The 24,355-nt window shown below is 42.0% G+C and overlaps 1 protein-coding gene across 1 annotated transcript in view; it reads right to left on the bottom strand.

Moving 5' to 3' along the window:
* LOC149443899 (uncharacterized) overlaps positions 1-24,355 on the bottom strand; it is a 43,784-nt gene that overhangs the window by 15,547 nt on the left and 3,882 nt on the right. The window contains exons 3-4 of the mRNA XM_089655234.1: positions 3,504-3,632; positions 1,674-1,750 (exon numbers count right to left, since the gene is read on the bottom strand). Of these exons, the coding sequence (XP_089511360.1) occupies positions 1,674-1,750; positions 3,504-3,632 (206 nt within the window). The remainder of the gene's footprint in view (positions 1-1,673; positions 1,751-3,503; positions 3,633-24,355) is intronic.

The raw sequence follows: 24,355 nt of genomic DNA, 5'->3' as shown, positions 1-24,355 counted from the left end.
TACAGTGGGGATCGAAAGTTTGGGCACCCCAGCTAAAAATTTGTATTAATGTGCATAAAGAAGCCAAGGAAAGATGGAAAAATCTCCAAAAGGCATCAAATTACAGATTAGACATTCTTATAATATGTCAACAAAAGTTAGATTTTATTTCCATCATTTACACTTTCAAAATAACAGAAAACAAAAAAATGGCGTCTGCAAAAGTTTGGGCACCCTGCAGAGTTAATATCTTGTACTGCCCCCTTTGGCAAGTATCACAGCTTGTAAACGCTTTTTGTAGCCAGCCAAGAGTCTTTCAATTCTTGTTTGAGGTATCTTTGCCCATTCTTCCTTACAAAAGTCTTCCAGTTCTTTGAGATTTCTGGGCTGTCTGTCACGCACTGCTCTTTTAAGGTCTATCCATAGATTTTCAATTATGTTGAGGTCAGGAGATTGTGAAGGCCATGGCAAAACCTTCAGTTTACGCCTCTTGATGTAATCCCCCATGGATTTCGAGGTGTGTTTAGGATCATTATCCATTTGTAGAAGCCATCCTCTCTTTAACTTCAGCTTTTTCACAGATGGCATCAAGTTACCATTCAAAATTTGCTGAAATTGTATTGAATCCATTTTTCCTTTTACTCGTGAGATGTTCCCTGTGCCACTGGCTGCAACACAACCCCATGCTTAACAGTTGGACAGAGGTTCTTTTCATTAAATTCTGTGCCCCTTCTTCTCCAAACGTACCTTTGCTCATTCCGGCCAAAAAGTTCAATTTTAACCTCATCGGTCCACAGAACTTGTTTCCAAAATGCATCAGGCTTGTCTATATGTTCATTTGCAAAGTTCAAACGATGATTTTTGTGGTGAGGACGTAGAAGAGGTTTTCTTCTGATGACTCTTCCATGAAGACCATATTTGTACAAGTATCTCTTTATAGTGGAATTGTGTACCACAGCTCCAGTGTCTGCCAGATCGTTCTGGAGGGATCGTGCAGTCAAACGTGGGTTGTGAATTGTTTTTCTCACAGTCCTGCGAGCTGTTCTGTCTGATATTTTTCTTGGTCTTCCAGATCTTGCTTTAACTTCCACTGTTCCTGATGACTGCCATTTCTTAATTACATTCCGAACAGAGGATATTGACATCTGAAAACACTTTGCTATCTTCTTATAGCCTTCTCCAGCTTTGTGAGCGTCAACTATTTTCAGTTTCAGTTTTCTAGACAACTGCTTAGAAGAACCCATGGTGCTGATTGTTGGGGCAAGGTCAGATGAGTCTGGGCATTTAAAACCTTTGAGATTGACATCACCTGGTCTTCCCAGATGATGATTGAGAACAATGCATGACACTGGCAGGTCTCAGCTTGGCAAAGGGGGCAGTGCATGCTATAAATTCTGCAGGGTGCCCAAACTTTTGCAGACGCCATTTTTTTGTTTTCTGTTATTTTGAAAGTGTAAATGATGGAAATAAAATCTAACTTTTGTTGACATATTATAAGAATGTCTAATCTGTAATTTGATGCCTTTTGGAGATTTTTCCACCTTTCCTTGGCTTCTTTATGCACATTAATACACATTTTTAGCTGGGGTGCCCAAACTTTCGATCCCCACTGTATATATATATATATATATATATATATATATATATATATATATATATATATATATATATATATACAATTATTATTCTATTACCTGAGTTCCTGGCAAAGTCCTTTCATAGTTTTGTTCAGAAACATGTTCATTCTCATACACTAAGCTACTTGGATCCTCTAAAAAGAAGGTACAATGTGGTGTAAAAGAATTGTTTTAAAAACACAATGAGATAAAATTATAAATAAGATGAATAATAAAAAATACAATTAATAAGATCATATATTAAAATCTTATGATAAAATCAATAGGATAACATTACATATACAATCCAATGGCTGCCACTGCATGAAAAATGGGCCCGGGAGCCCAGCAAAGCATGTACAAAGTACATATCATCTAAACTATAAGGCAGCACTCACCAGACTTGAAAGGCTGACAATCAGTGATGAAGGTTTGATTGGATGTTAGGATGAAACACACGCTAAAGACCAAAGAAAGATCTGAGGAAGAGGACCTTGTGCTTCTTTAAAATGTTAAATATAAAATCACTGAGTGGTCACCTTTGAAGTTCCGTCAATGCTGCCTTATCTTTTGGATTAAACACACACACACATGCCAAAACATTATGACCACTGACAAGTTAATTATTTATTTAATTACCGTAGCATCTGAAACTAGGTGGATATATTAGGTAGCAACTAGCAAGTAAACATGTTGTCCCTAAAGCTGATGTGTTAAAAGCAGAAAGACTGGGCATCGCAGTTTGCTGTGTATGGGGCTATCTAACTGCAGACCGGTCAGGGTGCCCATGCTGACCCGTGTCCTCAGCCAAAAGTGCCTACAATAGGCATGTGAGCATCAGAACTGGACCACGGAGCAATGGAAGAAAGTGGCCTGGTCTGATGAATCATGTTTTCTTTTACATCATGTGGATGGCTAGGTGCATGTACTGTACGGTGTTTACCTGGGGAAGAGATGCCACCAGGATGCAGAATGGGAAGAAGGCAAGCCAGTGGAGGCAGTGTGATGTTTTGGGTAATGTTCTGCTGGGACAACTTTGGTCCTGGCATTCATGTAGATGTTACTTGACATGTACCACCTACCTAAACATTGTTCCTGACCAAGCACACCCCTTCATGGAAGCTGTATTCCCTAGTGGCAGTGGCCTCTTTCAGCAGGATAACGTATCCTGACACAAGTCTGATCAATGGAGGCTCCTTCCTCGCCCAGCCACTCAGCTGCTCCTCTCTACCGGCTCTGACCTGGCTGTGTGTGCCCTGCAGATATTGGCTCCTGTGTGCACTGCCACGTCCTGTGTCATTTCTGCCAGGGGGGTGTCAGAAAAAATGACACCCAAGGCAAATGTTCACGAATGGTTTGAGTAACACGAGTTTGTGGTGTGGACTTTACTTCCGAATTCTCCAGATCTCAATCCAATTAAGCATCTGCAGGATGTGCTGGAAAAACAAGTCTAATCCATGGAGGCCCCACTTCTCAACTTACAGAACGTAAAGAATCTGCTATTCATGGCTTGGTGTCAGATACTACAGCATACCTTCAGAGCTCTAGGAGGGTCCATGCATTGACAGGGCACAATTGGCAGCATAAGGGGCCTATTCAGTTTTAGGTGGGTGGCCGTAAACCTATGGGTGATCTAATTTAAAATAATAATAATAAATAAAGACAAATGTTAATCCAATAAAATTGTGTGTTTTGCTGTATATGGCAGCTATGGTCAAACTCAGATTTGACCTGAACATCCTGTAGAACTCCTTCACTAGAACACCTGACCAATTACTTCGTTTTCTATATGTACTTAGTCAAGTGTTTTACATATTTTTTGTAATGCTGATCTGATCAAAATACAGTTTAAACGATATATTATGATAAAGTTTACTCGAACACAGGAAGAAGAATACTATACTGTACTTCTTTTTGCCTTTAGAACAAAGTACACAATGACTTCAAGGAGGAATATCCCAAACACTGTGCCGATGACAATTCCAGCAATTTCCCCACCGCCAAGTCCACTTCCAGAGGTCAGACATAGTGTTGAAGCTGTAGGACAAAATAGGTCAGATAGAGGGAAATTACAAGAGAAAATGGAGAATTAGAATGTTATCAAAGCACCTGAAAGTAAATGAACAAAAACAATTTTCATTGTACAAAAAAAATGTATAAAGTGTTTTTAAACCCAAATGCTTAATGGATAAGTTCACCTTTATGGAAAGAATAATGAAAACACATATTGTTGCAGAAAATATTGAGCCTGGAAAGCATTGCACCTGTGATCAGTAGATCATGGGTGCAATGTGGGCTCTTTCAGATATGTCCTCTGGCTTCCAGCCCTTACCTCTATACAGATGCCCTCACAGTCCTCTGAAACTCAAGTCCATCTGCAATAGTAGAAGACGGTACTTGCAGTTTATTCATTCACAAGAAACTGAGAATGACAAATCAATGAATGAATGACACAACTGTGTTGGTGGAGCTCTACATAGCTGTACTCTTTTAAAAAATTGACAGCAGGTGAGAGGAGAAGAACCCCCGCCCACTGTCATGGGGGAAGGAGGATCGGGGGGAAAGGAGGTAGTAAAGATAGGAGGTAGTTGAAACATGTTACATGTTTAAACCCGTATTGAGGGTAGAAGGTTCCAAAGGAACTGCAGAGGTATGAAAGTTTAAGAGTTAAAGTCAAGTGTAGCCCCCGCTATGTGCACCGAGGGATTCCATGCTGCTACTGGGACTTGTATTGGAAAACGCTGGAGAGGTGGCTGTGGTCAGCGTTAGGCATGGTCTGCCTAATTGATAGCTACTGTGGGAAGATGTACATTTACACGGGGACCCAAGTGTTAACTGGAAAACAATTGTTGTGCAAGTGTACATGGTGTATGTTCATCTCTAAGAGTAGAAGTCTGCCTTAACGTCAGATATTCCCTGATGGCAACCTCAACCTTGTCCCAGGGCAATGGTGAAAATGGCACTAAAGCAAAGGTACCCCATGTATGTGAAGCAGAGAGAGAGTGACCTAGATGCCTAGCGTAGCCCAGAAGAAACCCACCCTGGGGTAGGCCTCTCAAGTTTCCCAGACTTGGTGCCCAATGAGTTCATTTGAAAACATGGAGGAAATGACAAACAATCACCACCCCACTACCCCCTCCCACCTTAGAAACTGGCCATACATGGATTTAAATTCGTCTGGTTCAGCAGGATCCAGCCAACTTTCAATCCATGCATGGGCAGGCTGATTGTAGCCAATCAATCCATTGGTCAACTTTCTGGATTTTTTTACAAGCTATTACTGCCAGCAGCTATAGCCCCTAGCATTAACCATTGTGTTCTGCCCATGGGGAAGGCTCTCAATGCCCCCCCCTCCCTACAGAACACAATAGCACTGCAGGAGGCATTTGAGCAATTTCCTTTCCTTTTATATATTATCATCTATAGGCTGCTTTACTCTGCGCACTTTGCTATTTTTGTCTACTTCAAATAAAAACAAAACAGCAGCACCCAATGCAAAGGGAAATTCATCTTGTTGGGTCAGGGTCCAAATGCATTGTCATAAAACACTATTTTTAAATAAAGCCAATAATGAGATATTTTATTCTAACCTGTGAAGTGTCAGGGCAGGAGCGATGGAATGGGCAGGCAGGCCTAATGGTAAGGTCACGCAGCGACTGAAGACAGCCGCTACTCACAGACCAGAGTCCCTCAGGGCGCAGAGTCTAAGCCCCAGGCTGCCCTTCACCTGAAAGCATAAAGGCTCCCACCATGCTTTGCAGGAACTTAAGATGGATCCTCTGATGGTGGGGATGGACTTGACGTAGCCTGAGACCAGGTCGCGGCCCCCGAGTAACTCCAGCTGCGGTAACGACTGCCGCCAATGGCATACAGCTGGTGGGAGCCAGATGGAAAACGTACAGCGTGGTCAGACAGGCCAGGTCGATAACAACGGAGCAAACAGTACAAGACGGTAGACAAGAATACTCAGGTCACGGGCCGGGTTCAGCAACGGGAGGTCAGGTAATGGGATAAAGCAGAGAATAGTCTTGTCCAAGCCGAGTCGGTTACCAGGAGAGCAACGAGAACAGAACAAGAGCTTGCTGCAAAGGACCATACAGGACATGAATGCAAAGAGCAACTGCAGACAGCAGGCTTAAATGTGATCAGCCACACCCTTCTGGAGGAGGAGCCACAGAGGCCTGAAAGCATAAAGGCTCCCACCATGCTTTGCAAGAACTTAAGATGGATGCTGGCACATGGAGAAACACAATCTCTGAGGAAAGGTAGAACCTTGACATGAAACAGACATGCAGTTTGTTACATTTTGAATAGAAATTTGGATGAAAATGTCATTATTCGAAGTTTCGGATGTATTCGAATTTCACAATAACATTAGTAATGAATTTAATTAGAGATGAGCGAATTATTCAAAAATTCGGTTCGGCTGATTTGCCGAATTCGCCGAATAAATTCGCTTCGAGCCGAATATATTCGCTGCAAATTTAACATATAAAAAGGGTGTTTCTAGGCTTCAGAGAGCCTTTATATTACCTTTAATTAATATCACTGTACCTTTAATTTAAATGCCCTTGGAGTCTGCTGGGGAAGAGAAATAATACTGTCAGTCAGTATGACATGCAGATGAGTGCCGTCGATCTTAGAATCACCGCACACTTCACTCATTTGGGCAGTCACGGGGCCAAAACCAGAGTGTGGAGCCACAGTGTGGCGGTGGAGGCAGCAGCAATGGGAGGCCATACAGCACCCTATGACAAAATGGAACCCACCAGCAGTGTGAGGAGACCTGAAAGTGGCACATGGCAGAGTGTGGCGATGGAGACAGCAGCAATGGGAGGCCGTACAGGGACCCATGACACACTCTGGACCTGGCAGCAGCATGAGGAGGCGGTACAGGGGCCCATGACAGATTACGGGCCTGGCAGCAGCATGAGGAGTCGGTACGGGGGCCCATGGCAGATTACGGGCCTGGCAGCAGCATGAGGAGGCGGTACAGGGGCCCATGGCAGAGTGGCGGAGCGTAAGCAGCTAAAATTGAAGGCCATACAGAGGCCTATGTTAAAAAGTCCCCCCAGCAGCAGCGTGGGGAGACGACTATCAAGAGTCCAATGGCAGAGTGGCGGAGCGGAAGCAGCTTCAATTGAAGGCCATACACAGGCCTAGGTTAAAAAGTCCCCCCAGCAGCAGTGTGGGGAGACGACTATCAAGAGTCCAATGGCTGAGTGGTGATCCGGGAAGTCAGCGTTGTGATTGCAGATGCAATGCAGAGATTCTATGAGGTGATGCCGTGGGTGCGAAGAAGATCATATACCGTCGTACTTCCATCCATAAGACGGAACAACCTGTGAACCGGGAGCTTTATTGCCCTGACCCGCTGAGCAGCTTCTGGGATACCCAAGAGTTTGGCTTCTGTGGGGAATATGGTTGAAAACTGAAACTTAAAGGCATGTTGACGGAAGGGCACCAGTGTCAGTGCTCCGGAGGGAATATAGCTTCAAAGCTGACACTTAAAGGTATATCGACGGTCAGAGACCACAGGAAGTGGAGCTTGCGTCTTAAATCGACTGAATGTGGCAGACGTGAAATGTCTACGGGCCGTATATGAAACAGGTTGTTCCTCTTTCTGGAATAAGTGTTGGAATGGCCACTCTTTTTGGTGTGGCGTTTTGTCTATTTAATTCCGATAACGGACTCTACTCCTCCGTGCAATCTAGTTACGAGACCCTGGGCAGGTCTGGGTCCAATTTGTGGTAGAGACTGGTTTTGTTCAGCCATGCTTGAGCGAGTAATAACAGGTCTGTGCTGCCCTTTGGTGTCTGGCTTAATGCGCACAACACTGATGCACTAATCACCCAAAAAATATTACCGCCACCCGGCGTGTAAATGGATTTAACTCTTTGAACGTACAATAGTGGTTGTGAAGCAGAAAGTCAGTTTATTTAGCACAATCGGTCAATTGCAGCTTGCCGTTGGCTGGAAACTGTACGTTTATGTCACTGGAATGCACTAATCACCCAAAAAATATTACCGCCACCCGGCGTGTATATGGATTTAACTCTTTGAACGTACAATAGTGGTTGTGAAGCAGAAAGTCAGTTTATTTTGCACAATCGGCAAACTGCAGCACCAACTGTGCACGACAGCCACCAAAAAAAAAGGGTGTATGTCACTTTAAATTTTCGATTCTTTGATAGCTGTGGCCCTAAGTAACGATTCTGTATCCCTGAGTAACGATTCTGTGTCCCTGAGTAACGATTCTGTGTCCCTGAGTAACGATTCTGTGTCCCTGAGTAACGATTCTGTGGCCCTAAAGTCTCTGTGGCCCTAACTCTGTCCCTTAATACACACAGGTCTGTCTCTCTTGAATGACCGGAGGCTAATGGAGAATTCTAAGATGGCCGCGATTTATAGCTCCACCATTACACAGTGCTGGCTGGCTGCTGATTGGCTAATGCGATCACATGTCATGAATGCATTATGGGTCAGCGCGCCTTGTCTGCGCGCCTTCCCAGAGATCCCCGCCCCATCTTCTCTGTCCATTTTCTCCGTCGCCACACATGTCGCCGCCATTTTTGGGAAAATTCGATTCGTGCATCCGAAGTTTGCTAATCTTCGGATTCGTCGCGAATAGAATTTTTCCAAATCTTCGGATCGAATTCCACTTCGTCATGTTCGATTCGCTCATCTCTATTCCTGAACAACACATCTATGAAAGGACTTTGCCAGCAACTCAGGTAATATTATTATTACAGGTACTTACAGTATATAGCGCCATCAATGTACACAGCGCTTTACATATATATATTGTACATTCACATCAGTCCCTAACCCTCAAGGGGTGTACAATCTAAGGTCCCTAACTTACATTCATACATACACATACTAGGGCCAATTTAGACAGGAGCCAATTAACCTACCAGCATGCCTTTGGAGTGTGGGAGGAAACTGGAGGAAACCCAAGCAGGCACAGGGAGAACTTACAAACTCCAGGCAGGTAATGCCATGGTTGGGATTCAAACCAATGACCCTAGTATTGCCAGGTGGAAGTGCTAACCATCTTTATTACTAGGGATGCACTGATACCAATTTTTTTTTTACTCACCGATACCAATTACCAGTCCTGGACAGCAACTGTTTTGTTAATAATTGAGCTACCAGCAGGGGAATCCCGCTGACAGCTGGATGAGTGATCGGTTGCCAAGGATTCGGTGGCCTTGCTCCTTAACCGTTTCAATACCGTGCAATTTTACACCTTTTTTTCAGATTTCAGGCCATTTTTCAGATTTCAGCACTCTCACACTTTGAATGACAATTGCGCGGTCATACAACACTGTACCCAAACTAAAATTTTATAATTTTCTTCACACAACTAGAGCTTTCTTTTGGTGGTATTTAATCACCGCTGGGGTTTTTATTTTTTGCTAAATTAACAAAAAAAGACCAAAAATTTTGAAAAAAAACACATTTTTCTTTGTTTCTGTTATAAAAGTTTACAAATAAATAATTGTTCTTCATAAATTTAGGCCGAGATGTATTCTGCTACATGTTTTTGGTGAAAATAACCCAAATTAGGATGTATTATTTAGTTTGTAGGAAAGTTATAGAGTTCACAAACTATGGTATAGATCTGAATATTGATCAATCCTGAAGTACTGACGGCCAATCTAATTTCTTGAGGTCCAAGAATGTCAGAATAGTACAGATATCCCCAAATGACCCCTTTTTGCAGAGTAGACAGTCCGACGTACTTCATAAGAGGCATGGCGAGTTTTTTGAAGTTGTATTTTTTTGTCATAATTTTTCCGAAAATTAAAAAATTAAAAAAATTATTTTCACTATTTTTTTTTTTACATACTGTCACCAGTGCAGTACAGCGTCATCATATAACTGGCATGGCGGTGATCAGGGACACTGACTGGTGACAGTATGAAAAAAAATATATATTTATTTTTTTTATTTTTTTATTATATTTAATTTTTTATTAAATTTTTTTTTATTTTTTTTAAGATTTTCTTTCATATTTTACTATGACCAAAATAGTACAATGTTACCATAGTAACATTGTACTACTTTGGGGAAGTGATCAGTATTTTTTTTTTTTTTTTACACAATTTGCTTATAGCAAAGAATTACTTTGCTATAAGCAAGCATTTACCTGAATGACATCGATTCATTCAAGGTTTTTTTTTTTTTTTTTTTTTTTTTTGTGCTTAGCTGTGATTTGGTCACAGCTAATCACATGACATGTGCATGTGATTAGCTGTGACCATTCACAGCTAGGCACTAGTATACAATGGATGGCATCATGAATGAAGCCATCCATGTATACAACTGTCATGTGACCTGCTGTGATTGGTCACAGCAGGTCACATGGTACCAGCAACGGGAGCCGGTACTCGGATCTGTCATCGGCCGTGTCCGAGGTGCACGGACAGCGACAGATCGCACTGCTGCGCCGCTCTGCACTAGCGCAAACGGCGCATGTGCGGGAGCACGCCAAATGGCGTGCACCCGGAATGGAGGAGCACATCTGAAGCCACCAAACGGCCATTGGCCGGGCGGCTAATGGTTAACCACTTTCACACCTATTCACCCCTTATGGACCAGAGCAATTTTTACATTTCTGCCATGGGCCTATTTATTCAGCGATAACTTTGTTACTAATTAAAGTGTTACTAAAGTATGATTTTTTATTTTATTAAAATAACAAACATGTTATACTCACCTGCTATGTGCAGTGGCATTACTCCGATCCTCCTTCTTCTCAGATCCCCCGCCCGCGATCTTGGCTCCTCCTCTTCTTTGTGTGTCCCCCATAGCAAGCTGTTTTGCTATGAGGACATACACAGCGGGACTTAGCCCTGCCGCCCACTTCCTCTTCACTACATTTGAGTGACACCAGCAAGAACCAATGGCTCCTGCTGCTGTTCGAGTCCCTGTGTGAAGAGGAAGAGAGGGAAAATGAGATGCAGTCATGCACAGCTCTGGATATCTTCTCCCCTCTCTTCCTCTTCACACCGGGAAGGGGGAGCACAGACAAACAGAAAATGTTTTTTATCTTAATGCAAGCAATGTATCAAGGTAAAAAAGGTTTTTAGGTTTAGTATCACTTTAACCACTTGCCTACCAGGCACTTATACCCCCTTCCTTACCAGGCCAATTTTCAGCTTTCAGCGCTGCCGCACTTTGAGTGACAATTGCGCGGTCATGCAACATTGTACCCTTATGAAATTTTGATCATTTTTTTCTCACAAATAAAGTTTTCTTTTGGTGGTATTTAATCACCACTGGGCACTTTACTTTTTGCGCTATAAATAAAAAATTGCAAAAAATTAGAAAAAAAAAAAGTTTCTTTGTTTCTATTATAAAATTTTTCAAACAGGTAATTTTTCTCCTTCACTGATGTGCGTTGATGAGGCAGCACTGATGGGCACTGATAGGCAGCACTGATGGGCACTGATAGGCAGCACTAAAGGGCACTGATAGGCAATACTAATGAGGTGGCACGGATAGGCGGCACTGATAGACAGCACTAATGAGGTGTCACGGATAGGTGGCACTAATATGCAGCACTGATAGGCGGCACTGATAGGTGACACTGATGATGGGTACTGATAGACGGCACTGACTGGCATCACTGCTGGGCACTGACTGGTGGCACTGACTGGCAGCACTGCTGGGCTGCACTGGTGGGTGGCACTGCTGGGCTGCACTGGTGGGTGGCACTGGTGGGCAGCACTGGTGGGTGGGCACAGGTGGGTGGCACTGGTGGGCACAGGTGGGTGGGCACAGGTGGATGGCACTGCTAGGCACAGGTAGGTGGCACTTTTGGGCACAAGGGTGTGACATTGCAGAGTGGCACAGGTGGGTGCACTGCTGGGCACAGGTGGGTGCACTGCTGGGCACAGGTGGGTGATCTGCTGGGCACAGGTGGGCGGAGCTAGTGGCGCACTGCAGGGCACAGGTGGGCGGAACTTGCGGGTGCCACTGCTGGGCACCGATCATCAGGGCACTGATCATCAGTGCCCTGATGATCGGTGCCGATCCCCGCTCTGACAACTGCTGGTTCTCGGCAGTACTTTCCTCACGATCTGACAGCGTGAAGAAAGTGCAGCCGAGAACCGGCACTTGCATTTCCCTCTGATCAGCGTGTCATTGGACACCGCTGATCAGGTGGTAAAAGGCCGCTGTGATTGGCCTTTTACCACATCACGTGATCAGCTGTGTCCGTAGGACACAGCGATCACGGAGATCGCCGGGTGCGCGCCCCCTGGGGCGCGCAGGAGAGCGCATTCTGGGGGGATGTCATATGACGTCCACTCAGAACTGGCCGGCCGCAATGCAGCCGTCATTCGGCTATCTGCGGTCGGCAACAAGTTAAGGTAACAATGCAATACATATATTTTTTTGTAAGGATAACCTAGTTAATTTAATTCACTAATTTCTAAAAATAATTAAGATTTTACTACTGGTAACATTTGTTATTTCCTTGTATGATGTAATATACGTGTCTTTTATGTGCAGGGGAAATTAAGTCAAGAATCTAACTATGAGGTAAATTTTACATATTTATTATGATAATATGAATCTGTATGCTGGGTATTTGCTTTGAAAAGACATGTGCGGTTCGTTTTTTTCTAAATAAAAATTCAGATACATTTTTCATTATTCAGAAATTCAGATGTATCCGAGCTTCCGAATTATAAAAATAAAAAATGTAAACAAATTTGAAATAACAAAACGACCTTTCAGCTGAAATTTGAATTCAAATCGAAATATAATGCTGAAACATATTGCTGAATATTGCTGATTTCCTTCTAAGACTGTGTGTATCAAGCTTAGAATATAGAAGTCTACCGAAATTTTAATGTTGAATTGAACAGAATAGACGAGAATAGAAAATAAAAGACGAGAATAGGATAAAATATAGAAAACTAGAAAATCTACAATTTCTGGGGAAATTGTGTAAAGTGTTCTTGCCGCAACCTTTACCAAATGATTGATGAAATGTAAGCAGTGCACATTGCAAGCCTGATAGTGAGAAATGCATTTCAGCTTGTATTTTGAAGCTCACAGTCCAGCCTGGTGAGTCATCTGCCTCTTGAGTGACCTTTGGTTGCTGCACCTGGAGTGGGCGGAGTAGGCTCACTGTGCTGAGACAGCTGGGTTGCTATGACAACTCACTCTGAGAGGAATGTCAGCATGGCTGTTCTAAACAGGCTTTTTAAACTTGCCATCTTCACTGGCGATTGCCATCTTCAAACGCTTGTAGTTTTAAAAGTATAAATGCTACAGTGAAAAGGTTTATATTGTGACAATCACAAGAAACAGACCTAAATTTTGAGGTATAGTATGAAAGATAAAAAATGAAGGCACAGTCGCAGTTTAAAAACGTCCCTTAAAATTTCTGGTGTCTAGAGTGGAGTTTCAATGAAAGTCAATGGGAGGGGTGAGGTGCAAACAAATGGTCATATTGTGAAAACTATCAGGAGTATGTCCTAGCCGTGAACATTTTTATAAAAAGTTGGATAGTTACTTGTGAGCCACTAGGAGTTTTCTTTCTATATATAAACTCTATTGTTAATTGATATCATACATAAAAAATTATAAAAAAATATATGTGAAAAATATATAAATAAATAAAATATTACAAATTAATTACGAATTAATTAATTAATTGCGTGCTAAAATTAGTATTAATTAAATATTAGATCGCCAGGTACTAATCGCACCCTCTCTAGGTGTATAAATATTAATCATAAATGCCAGTAGTGTACCGCGCTCCAATATATTCTACCTTATGTGATATAATGAATTCATAAGTGTACCACCGATAATCAATCAAATAATTACATCAATTAATTATACTTAAATATATGATTTGTGTAAATATATAAAATAAATTAATTTATCAATGTGAAAAAACAAAAACTATGAATGAAAAATATAAATAAAAAATAAAAAATATTTGCAGTGGGAATGACAGTTCCTTCTGTATAAATGAGATGGTGTTATTATTCAGTCTGGATAGTGTGATGAGTCTGTGTCCACTGCGTGAACCTCTCTCTCCTCTCTCCTCTCTCCTCAGCACAGCCTTCTCAGTGAGACTTTCTCCACTGGCTGCTTGGCTTAGTCCTCCATATATGGAACATACAGAGAAGGGAAAAGAAACATAGTGTCTTATCCGGGATATCAATTATTTGTTTTTATTTTTAATTTTATTTTTATTTATATATATTTTTATTTTAATTTTAATTTTAATTTTATTTTTTTTTATTTTTATTTTTATTTTTTTTTATTTTTATGTTAATTTTTATTTTTATTTATTTTTATTTTTATTTTATTTTTATGTTTATGTTTATTTTTATATTTTATTTTATTTTTATTTTTATTTTATTTTATTTTTTATTTTCATTTTATTTTTTATTTTTATTTTATTTTTTTTATTTATTTTTTTTATGTTTATGTTTATTTTTATTTTTATTTTATTTTTATGTTTATTTTTATTTTAATTTTAATTTTATTTTTTTTTATTTTAATTTTTATTTTCATTTAATTTTTTTTTTATTTTTATTTTATTTTTATTTTTTATCCAGACTGAATAATAACACCATCTCATTTATACAGAAGGAACTGTCATTCCCACTGCAAATATTTTTTATTTATATTTTTCATTCATAGTTTTTTGTTTTTTCACATTGATAAATTAATTTATTTTATATATTTACACAAATCATATATTTAAGTATAATTAATTGATGTAATTATTTGATTATCGGTGGTACACTTATGAATTCATTATATCACATAAGGTAGAATATATTGGAGCGCGGTACACTACTGGCATTCGTGAACATTTTTAGTGACAGCAGGGTTAGCTGAACGTTTTGATATAAGATATGTGTAGGTGGGCTTGAAAATGAAAGAGTGATGGCAGTTTACAAATCATGTTCTGATTTTTCCTTCCACATTGTAGCTTTCTCACTTCTCACTCTAATGTGACTCAGCTGCCCCCTGAGTGACCTTTGGTGCACCTGTGACTCAGTCAGTCACAGGTGTGTGAGAAGCTCTGCTCTAAACACACTGCTCAAACTTGCCAAATTCACTGGCGATTTCCAACTTCAAACGCTTGTAGTTTTAAAAGTATAAATGCTACCGTAAAAAGGTTTATATTGTGACAATCACAAGAAACAGACCTAAATTTTATATATATAGTATGTCTGCAATATTAAAAATGAAGGCACAGTCGCAGTTTAAATACGTCCCTTAAAATGTCAGGTATCTAGAGTGGAGTTTCAATGAAAGTCAATGGGAGGGGTGAGGTGCAAACAAATGGTCATATTGTGAAAACTATCAGGAGTATGTCCTAGCCGTGAACATTTTTAGTGACAGCAGGGTTAGCTGAACGTTTTGATATACGATATGTGTAGGTGGGCTTGAAAATGAAAGAGTGATGGCAGTTTACAAATCATGTTCTGATTTTTCTGATTTTTCCTTTGCACACTCTAGCTGTGCTCTGCTGCTCAATGCATTCCTATGGGAAAATTTCGCCGCAAAAACCGCAATATTTCTTGAACGATTCGGCGAAACGTTCCACAAAGTAATAGCAATCCGATCGGGAACAATCCGCACGTTTTGATATATTACTTGTCTTTGTAGTGTAAAAACTGTGGGAGGAGTTAGCGTGGCAAATATGGCTATAATAAGAATAAGAATATATATGTGAGATAACAATAAGTGATCCTGCTATGCAAGAACACTTAATAAAGAAATAGAATAAAAAAGAATAGAATAGAAAAAAAAAACAGAATACAAAAAATAGAATAGAAAAGAATAGAATAAAATAGAGTAGAATAGAAAAAAAAAACAGAATACAAAAAAATAGAATAGAAAAGAATAGAATAAAATAGAGTAGAAAATAAATTAATAGAAAAGAATAGAATAGAAAAAACAGTATAACAGAATAGAAAGAATATAACCATCTTCCGAAATTCAAATAGAATAAATTCAAATTTGAATGCCTGTTCGATACTTTTAGATTTAGTTGAAATTCAAATTAGAAAACAAATAAATGAAAGGAAAGGAATTCCAAAAACAAATTAAACGAGTTTAATGAATTCTACAACCAAAATGTTCCTTTATTGAAAAAAGAATGGCAGTGGTACAAGGTACATAGACATTTGGAAAAACTGAAACAAGGACAGGTGATGCAACAAGAGCCACACACAGGAGGTCCAATACAATACAGCATAAGAGCAAAGGGTAAACGTATGTAAAGGTACAGTAATATTCCCATGTCACCCAAAATGCAAGCGAGGCGGGATCGCAGCTGTACTTGAACCTATACCAGGATGAACATCCAACAGAGAGGCACATTCATTGGTCCAGCCACAGCTTCCATACCCCATCAAATTTCATTGAGCATTTCCTATTAATATACATCAATTTGTACATAGTAAGAACATCATTAACAGCTTTTTCCCAGCAGTCTATGGAGAGGGGGGAGGATGCATTCCAATGAAGTATAATTTCTTTTTTGACAAAGTGTAAGTAAGAGATCAATAGTTTAGTGTACCAGGGCCTTTGCTCATCATCCTGGATACCAAGCAATGCTGAGGCTGTGAATTCCTAGGCAGGCGGGAGACATTGGGTGGTACAGAGATCACACTGGGAGGTACTGGGGGTACAGAGATAATACTGGGGGCACTGGGGGTACAGAGATCACACTGGGAGGCACTGGAGGGTACAGAGATAACACTGGGAGGCTATGGGGGTACAGAGATCATACTGGGGGCACTGGGTGTACAGAGATCATACTAGGAGACATGTAGGGTACAGAGATCACACTGGGGGGCACTGGGGGTATAGAGATCACACTGGGAAGCTATGGGGGTACAGAGAGCATACTGGGGGCACTGGGTGTACAGAGATCATACTGGGAGACATTGAGGGTACAGAGATCACACTGGGGGGCACTGGGGGTATAGAGATTACACTGGGGGGCACTGGGGGTACAGAGATCATACTGGGAGGCACTGGGGGTACAGAGATCACATCAGAGGCACTGGGGGTACATATAACATACTGGGGGGCACTAGGGGTACCGAGATCACACTGGGGGGGGGCTCTGGGTGTACAGCAATCACACTTTAAGGCACTCAGGGTACAGAGATCACACTGGGGGGCACTGGAGGTACAGAGATCACACTGTTGGGCACTGGGGGTACAGAGATCATACTGGGAGGCACTGGGGGTACAGAGATCACTCTGGGAGGCACTGATTGTACAGAGATCACACTGGGAGGCACTGAGGGTACAGAGATCACACTGGGAGGCACTGATTGTACAGAGATCACTCTGGGAGGCACTGAGGGTAGAGAGATCACTCTGGGAGGCACTGAGGGTACAGAGATCACTCTGGGAGGCACTGAGGGTACAGAGATCACTCTGGGAGGCACTGAGGGTACAGAGATCACCCTGGGAGGCACTGAGGGTACAGAGATCACACTGGGAGGCACCGAGGGTACAGAGATCACTCTGGGAGGCACCGAGGGTACAGAGATCACTCTGGGAGGCAATGGCAGCTTAAAGAGAAAGGGGAAGGCCTGGCTGGGTGGGTAGCTAATAGAACCAGCAACAGATGGTTTACCAGTCTTGAACACAGGCCTTTTGGAATAAGGCCCCTTTCTCATCTAGCAAGTTATAATTGTGGGTGGAGTTGCTGCAATTCTGCCCGTGATTCAAAATCTCATTGCAATTATGGAAAAACACACTACACCTGTTTAGGTGCCCTTCACTTTTAATGGCATCTCAATCGCGTTGTGGTTTTGTCACAATTGTCACGCAGCAATCATGGCAAATCGCATTGCACAAAGCTTGTTGCCCCGAAAAGGAGCGCAACTATTGTGGCAAAAACCACGCTGTGTTTGAGGCGCCTTTAAAAATTAATGCCACGCAAACAGGTGTGCTGCGTTTTGCTGCGATTGCAGTGCGATTTGGAATCATGGCCAGAATCTCTGCAATCCCACCCCCAATCCCAAATCTCCAGATCTGAGCGGGCCTAACAGCTAGCAGCAGAACCTTGCATGTTTAAGCTATGGAATTACATGAACCAGAAGCCTGCTGCTATTTGGATATAGAGGAGACAGGTCTGCAGCAAAAATGAAGATTTGTAACAGCGGTGTTAACAGGGTGCTGCACTGGGAAATATAATGGTAACAAACTAGTTAAAGCCCTAAAGTGCTATAATTATATTCCAGCCAATGTGACTTATTTTTTTTTTTCCACAAATAGGACCTAACACACAAGGACAAATCTATATACAGAACCATGGAGTCTGCTGATCGATAATACTGAAGGTAACAACACATATTTCTATATATTTGAACATGTCTAGGTATTGCATATCAACCACTTCCTTCCATGACCCTTTCCCCTCTTTACTTTCCTAACCCTTTCACTATCAGAGCCATTTAACCCCAGAAACCACTAAACCGCTCATCCACTGCCTCATCATATCACGACTCGACTACTGCAAATCCCTCCTCACTGGCCTGCCTCACCGCTGGCTATCCCCGCTTCAGTCGATCCTGAATACGGCTGCCAGACTCATTCACCTTTCCAACCGCTCCATCTCTGCCACCCCCCTCTGCCAATCCCTCCACTGGCTTCCGATTGCGCAACGGATCAAATTCAAAATCCTAACACTGACGTACAAAGCTGTCCACCATACTGCCCCGAACTACATCACTGACCTAATATCCAAGTACCACCCAACACGCACACTCCGCTCCTCACAAGACCTCCTTCTCTCTAGTTCCCTGGTCTCCTCCTCCCATGCCCACCTCCAGGACTTCTCCAGGGTGTCACCCATCCTCTGGAACTCCCTGCCCTAACCCATCAGATTATCACCTACTCTCCTCTCCTTTAGGCGCACCCTGAAAACCCATCTCTTCAGGGAAGCCTACCCCACCCCCTGCCAGCCTGCCGACCTCCTCCACTCTTCCTACCACTCCATCCCCCACAGCTATCTCCTCCTGTACCTGTCAGGAATGGACTTGCCAATAATGGTGGGACTCACCTGCCTTGTGGGCTGCAGTACCAGGGCTGGCCAGCGGGTGCTCTTAGCAATCAGAGACTCAACCCTGCAGTCAGCCAAACACCTGAAGCTGATTACGGGGGTTGTATTTAAGGAATGGCCAGACTCACAGTCAGGGCCTTGGTGTGTGTTTTTCCATGGGCCCCTGTATCTTGTATCCTGTATTCCTGTTCCTGTCTGACTTGTTGCCGACCCTGCCTGATCCTGACATCTGCTGACTTCTCCTGCTTGATCCCTGGCTTGTGACCCTGACCATTCTCTGCCTGACCCTCTGTACCATGCTGCCCGTGAGTTACTGAACCCAGCTTGTGACCCCGACCACTCTCCTGCCTGTTCCTGGTACTCCGTTTGCTCGTTTGCTACTACCCGGCCTGTCTGACGATTCTTGCATTGTATGTATTGTTATCTTTGGGTGGTTTGGTTTGTTTGCACTGTGTTTATGTTTAGTATTGCACTGCGTTTTGTATTGTTAGTCTTAAAAAATTATATTGTTTATACCATATCTGAAGCCTGCGTTTCCCTGTGTCAGTCCACACACCTCTGGTCATACCTGGATCCCTAACAGTACCACTATCCACTCCCTCCTAGATTGTAAGCTCGAAAGAGCAGGGCCCTCAATCCCCTCATGTTTTGCATTGTATTGGTATTGTCCCCCTTTGTAATGTACAGCGCTGAGCGAACCATTGGTGCTTTATAAATACTGTATAATAATAATAATTTTTTCTATTTTGTTCACACATACAAAAATGTAAATTTTTTTTTTTTACATGAAAATGCACCTATAGCCTTAAAATGCTATATGCAGTGCGTATAGAAAATAATCACTCCCCTTAATAATATCACATTTTGTTGTTTTGCAGCCTAAAATGAAGACAGACACAGTTTTTGTTTTATCCAGCTGTACTTACTCAAATTAATGAGCTGCCGTGTCTGAGCAAAAGAGGCTCGCAAAAACGCATTTATGTGAACCAAGCCTTGGATAGCTCACAGTCATCCTGATGGCAATGGTCACCAGGACAAATAGAGGGGTGGCTCTATGTAATGGGGATACAGATTAAAACATGGCTGCTGGAGGCCATACGAAATGGTGATAACATTACAGATGATGATACGGTCTTCTTTCAACTCAATGCAAAAACACATTTTGGTTGATTTACTGAATGAGTATAGAATGTTCAATTTGCAAAGTAAATTTTCACTTAGCTGAGTGAATGAGGTGAAGCTTTGGTGGCTTCAAACACATCCCATCATGTGCAAGAATTTTGTTTTAAATTTCTTTAGTTAATATTGGGTATTTTTTTAAAAACTGAATTTTTACTTGGGTTTACCTCATTCACAAGGCTAACTATCAATTGCTTTTGTAAAGTGTGATGCTGGCAGGATTGCTAGTCTAGGAGCTAAGTGATTCAGTACCTGCACTTGTCATTGACATATGGGGATTAGAATATTAAAGTAGTTTTAAAGGATTCTTTTTTTTTAATGACAAACATGTTATACTTACCTGCTTTGTTCAATAGAATTGCACACAGCAGCCTGGAACCTCCTCTTCTTGGGTCCCCTGCTGGTGCTCCTGGCTCATCCTCTCTTGCTGGTGCCCCCAATAAGAAGCCGCATCCCATGGGGGCACTCATGCCAGACACAAACAGCAGAACTTGGCCCCACCCCCCACTCCCTCGTCACTGGATTTGATTGACAAGACTGGGAGTCAATGGACAAAGCCAGGAGAACCACAGCTCTTGCGCCCAGCACTGGATCCTGATGGGGCTCAGGTAAGTATAAGGGGAGTGAGGGGGCAAGTCTGTGACATAGAATGCATTAAAGTGTTACTAAACCCAGGACCCTGCATTCACTCTACCTGGTCTCCCACAGTACACAGAACATGGAGTGCAATTATTTTAGTAAATATAAACTGCTAAATATTATTATTATTATACAGGATTTATATAGCACAAACAGTTTGCTCAGCGCTTTACAATATAACGGGAGACAATACAGCAACAATACAGTTCAATACAAGAGGGTTAGGAGGGCCTGATCCTGGGAGCTTACAATCTAAGTGGGAGGGGCTAGTGGTACAAAAGGTAATAACTGTGGGGGATGGACTGGTAGGAGGAATAGAAGATTCCATTATTAGCTGAAGGCAGGATAGGCTTCCCTGAAGAGATAGGTTTTCAGAGATTGCCTAAAGGTGAGCAGAGTAGGCGATAGTCTGATAAATTGGGGTAGAGAGTTCCAGGGGGAAGCTCTGGAGAAGTCCTGGAGACGAGCATGGGAGGAGGAGACAAGGGAGCTAGAGAGCAGGAGGTCGTGCGAGGAGTGGAAAGTACAGTTTGGGTGATATTTGGAGACAAGATTGGCGATGTAATTTGGGGCAGAGTTATAAATGGCTTTATATGTTATTGTCAGTGTTTTGAATTTTATCCGTTGGGCAATGGGAAGCCAGTGGAGGGATTGGCAGAGAGGGATGGCAGATACAGAATGGTTAGTAAGGTTGATGAGTCTACTTTTTCTCATCAGCAGTTAGAGCAGTCTTGTGACTTCTATCAGTGTCCAGCAGAGCACTGGTTAAAGCTTGTAGGAGGAGTTTTGATTCTGCTATAGCAGGATGCAGAACCCCTGACTTCTGTCTGAACAGTGCTGATTGGTCCTGTGCTGATTACATGCACTCTCCCAAGAAAAAAAAAACTCTCTAGCAATACACACCAAACGGAGCATGTGCAGAGTGTCTCCACACGAGCTGTCTTATTAGGGGATAAAAGGGAGGCACTGGAAGGGAGGCACTGGAAGAAGGGGGGGATCAGAGAACACAGGATCAAACAGCATTTTTGCACAATGCAGAGAATTAACCCCTTAGGTTCCACAGTAAGTATAACAAGCATGCTTTACGGCATATAAAGACTGATTTTACTAGTGTGGGTTTAGTAACACTTTAAGGTAAAAACTACACAAGGCTTTAGAACCACTTTAACCCTCATGGGACCTGCCAAAGCCTTGGAGATCTGGTACCATTTTGTGCTAGGATAATCACATGTAATTTTACGACTGTTTTATAATTTCCTTTATTTCTGTAACCTTTCTGGATGGTCTATCAGATGTGTGGGTGTGCTAAGCATTTCCATTATATTATTGTATATACATTTTTTTTAATATGTACATATTCTTTGTCTTTAGGTTTCCCTCCAGCATTTCTCGAATGTAGCTTACTCATATAATACCGCACACACCATGAGGACATCCTTTGTACCATGAAAAACTCTCCCTGCATCATCAGACTTTTCTCAACCTGCAAAATATCTACTAGTTCACTGACACACACTATTCTCTGTTTTATAAATATATGAACACCCAACTGACATAGTATAGCCGTCAGTGAATGAGGCCGTAAGCAAGTCTAATATCGGTAATTTAAATACCACTGAAAAATGCAGTGGCCACGTAAGTATAATTTTCAGGCAATATTTTTGGTTAGGTGTTGGAACCATTCTCGTGCTGGATGCAAACACATTAAAAAAACATGGTGACCCTGTAAAGAAACCTATTCCACTCTAAACTGTGGTGTATGCCCTCCTCAAGACTCCAATCACTAAAGGTGCAGGCATCCAAGGAGCTCGTCCAACCTGTTACCGGCAATAGATGAAGATGAAGAGGGTCCACCCTTGAAACTGGTCAGTGGTTATGCATGCAAGAGACAGTAGCTGCTTGCTCTCTAACAGAATCCACTACAGGGAGTTCTGTGCCGTGAGGGTTGAGCAGGTTTCCGCCTTGATTTCCATTGTATGTGAAGATGTCACATGATGCTTGTGCGCCTTCTCTTTGTTCTATAGAATTTATAAAGATTCCCAGTCTGGAAAAAGCAGCATTTCCATTGATACTTTTTTTTTATTATGAAGTAATAAAGCCGTATATGCAGTATAATCATAATTTAAAAAAAAAAAACTTTTACCTGATAAAGACATATTTTAAAGTTTCTCTGCAGCAAGATCATATATTTTGCCCTCTTGAGCACTGACTGTATCTACTGTAAATATAGTCAAAAACATACTGCTGGTTTGTTGGGCTTCTACCAATAAGTGTAACACAGAGTGCACAGGTCAGGAGAATATACCACACAGATTGCAGAGGTCAGGAGTGTGTAACACAGAGTGCAGAGGTCAAGAGTGTGTAACAAAGAGTGCAGTGGTCAAGAGAGTGTAACACAAGGAATCTAGAGGACAGGAGAGTGTAACACACAGAGTGCAGAGGTCAGGAGAGTGTAACACACAGAGTGCAGAGGTCAGGAGAGTGTAACACACAGAGTGCAGAGGTCAGGAGAGTGTAACACACAGAGTGTAGAGGTCAGGAGAATATACCACACAGAGTGCAGAGGTCAAGAGTGTGTAACACAAGGAATCTAGAGGACAGGAGAGTGTAACACACAGAGTGCAGAGGTCAGGAGAGTGTAACACACAGAGTGTAGGGGCAAGTACTCTGCAAAACTCTGCAGAATTAGATGAGGGAATACCCGAGTCAAGTCCAAGTACTGACATGCATCAGTCGAAGACTGGAGACATATTAGTAAAGTCCTGAAACTAAATGATACATTGTATACCTGGGATTGTGGCTGTTATTTTTAAAGTATAACTATAGGCAAAACTTATTTTTTTTCATTTTGGATAGAGTAAGGGAGGGTTATACCCCTGTAATATTTTTTATCACCATCTGTGTCCCATTGCAGAGATTTCCCTTCACTTCCTGTCCCATAGCCAAACAGGAATTCCTAAAGGGAATTCCTTAGGGGCCCCCAGGTCACCGGAACTAGTGTCCCCATTGGAAGATTTCTCCTCTATTACTTTTCTGGGAACAACCCAAAATTTGTGATTTTCTTTTACTTTCACTTTCAGTGATAATGGTAAATAGGACAAATAGGAAGGGTGAATTTCCTTAATGGTCTAATCACTTAAAGAAACAAGTTTTGCCTTTAATAGCTTGCTAACATTTTGTATACACATTCAATCATCCGATTGTTGGATGCACTTATGTTATTTGAGTGTTCCTTGCTGTTTTAGCCTTGTTTTTTTACAATAAACCTATTACACTATAAAAAGCCTCTCTTTTTTTTCTTGAGCATTTTATATTTACATGCTGTTACAAAAACATGCTAATTTGTTGGTGGGATACTGAGTTCAAGACCATAGAGGGAAGTAATCTGATTCTATATAGAGAGGATATTAAAAGTAAAAGTGATTTTAAAGGATAAAGGATTTTTACCTCCATGCATTCTATCTCTACCTCCTTGCCCTCTGCTCCTCCTCCTGGTCTCCTGCTCCACCTGCTGCTCACAGCTCTACCTGCTGGTCCCCTGATCCACCTCCTTTCTCTGCCCAACTGCTCTCTTCTTTAACTCATATCTTCTGGCCCTTTGCTCCATCTTCTTGTCCTCTGTTCCATCAGTTCCCTTCTGCACTACCTATTGGCCCTCTGCTGCACCTCGTAGCCATCTGCTCTAACTCCTGGCCTTCTGCTCCACCTCCTGGCACTCTGTTCTACCTCCTTGCCCTCTGTTCCTCCTCCTGGCCCCCTGCATCACCTTCTGTCCCTCTGCTCCAACTGCTGCTTACAACTCTACCTCCTGCTCCCCTGCTCCACTTCCTTGCTCCCCCTTGTTTTGGTCCATCCAACGCCG

This window comes from Staurois parvus, unplaced genomic scaffold (genome assembly GCF_062004578.1).
Source record: "Staurois parvus isolate SC_StPar_1 unplaced genomic scaffold, SC_StPar_1.0 ptg000827l, whole genome shotgun sequence".
In the NCBI taxonomy this organism is placed as follows: Eukaryota; Metazoa; Chordata; class Amphibia; order Anura; family Ranidae; genus Staurois; species Staurois parvus.
The sequence above is the reverse complement of the archived record's forward strand: the minus strand, read 5'-3'. Positions and strand labels throughout refer to the sequence as shown.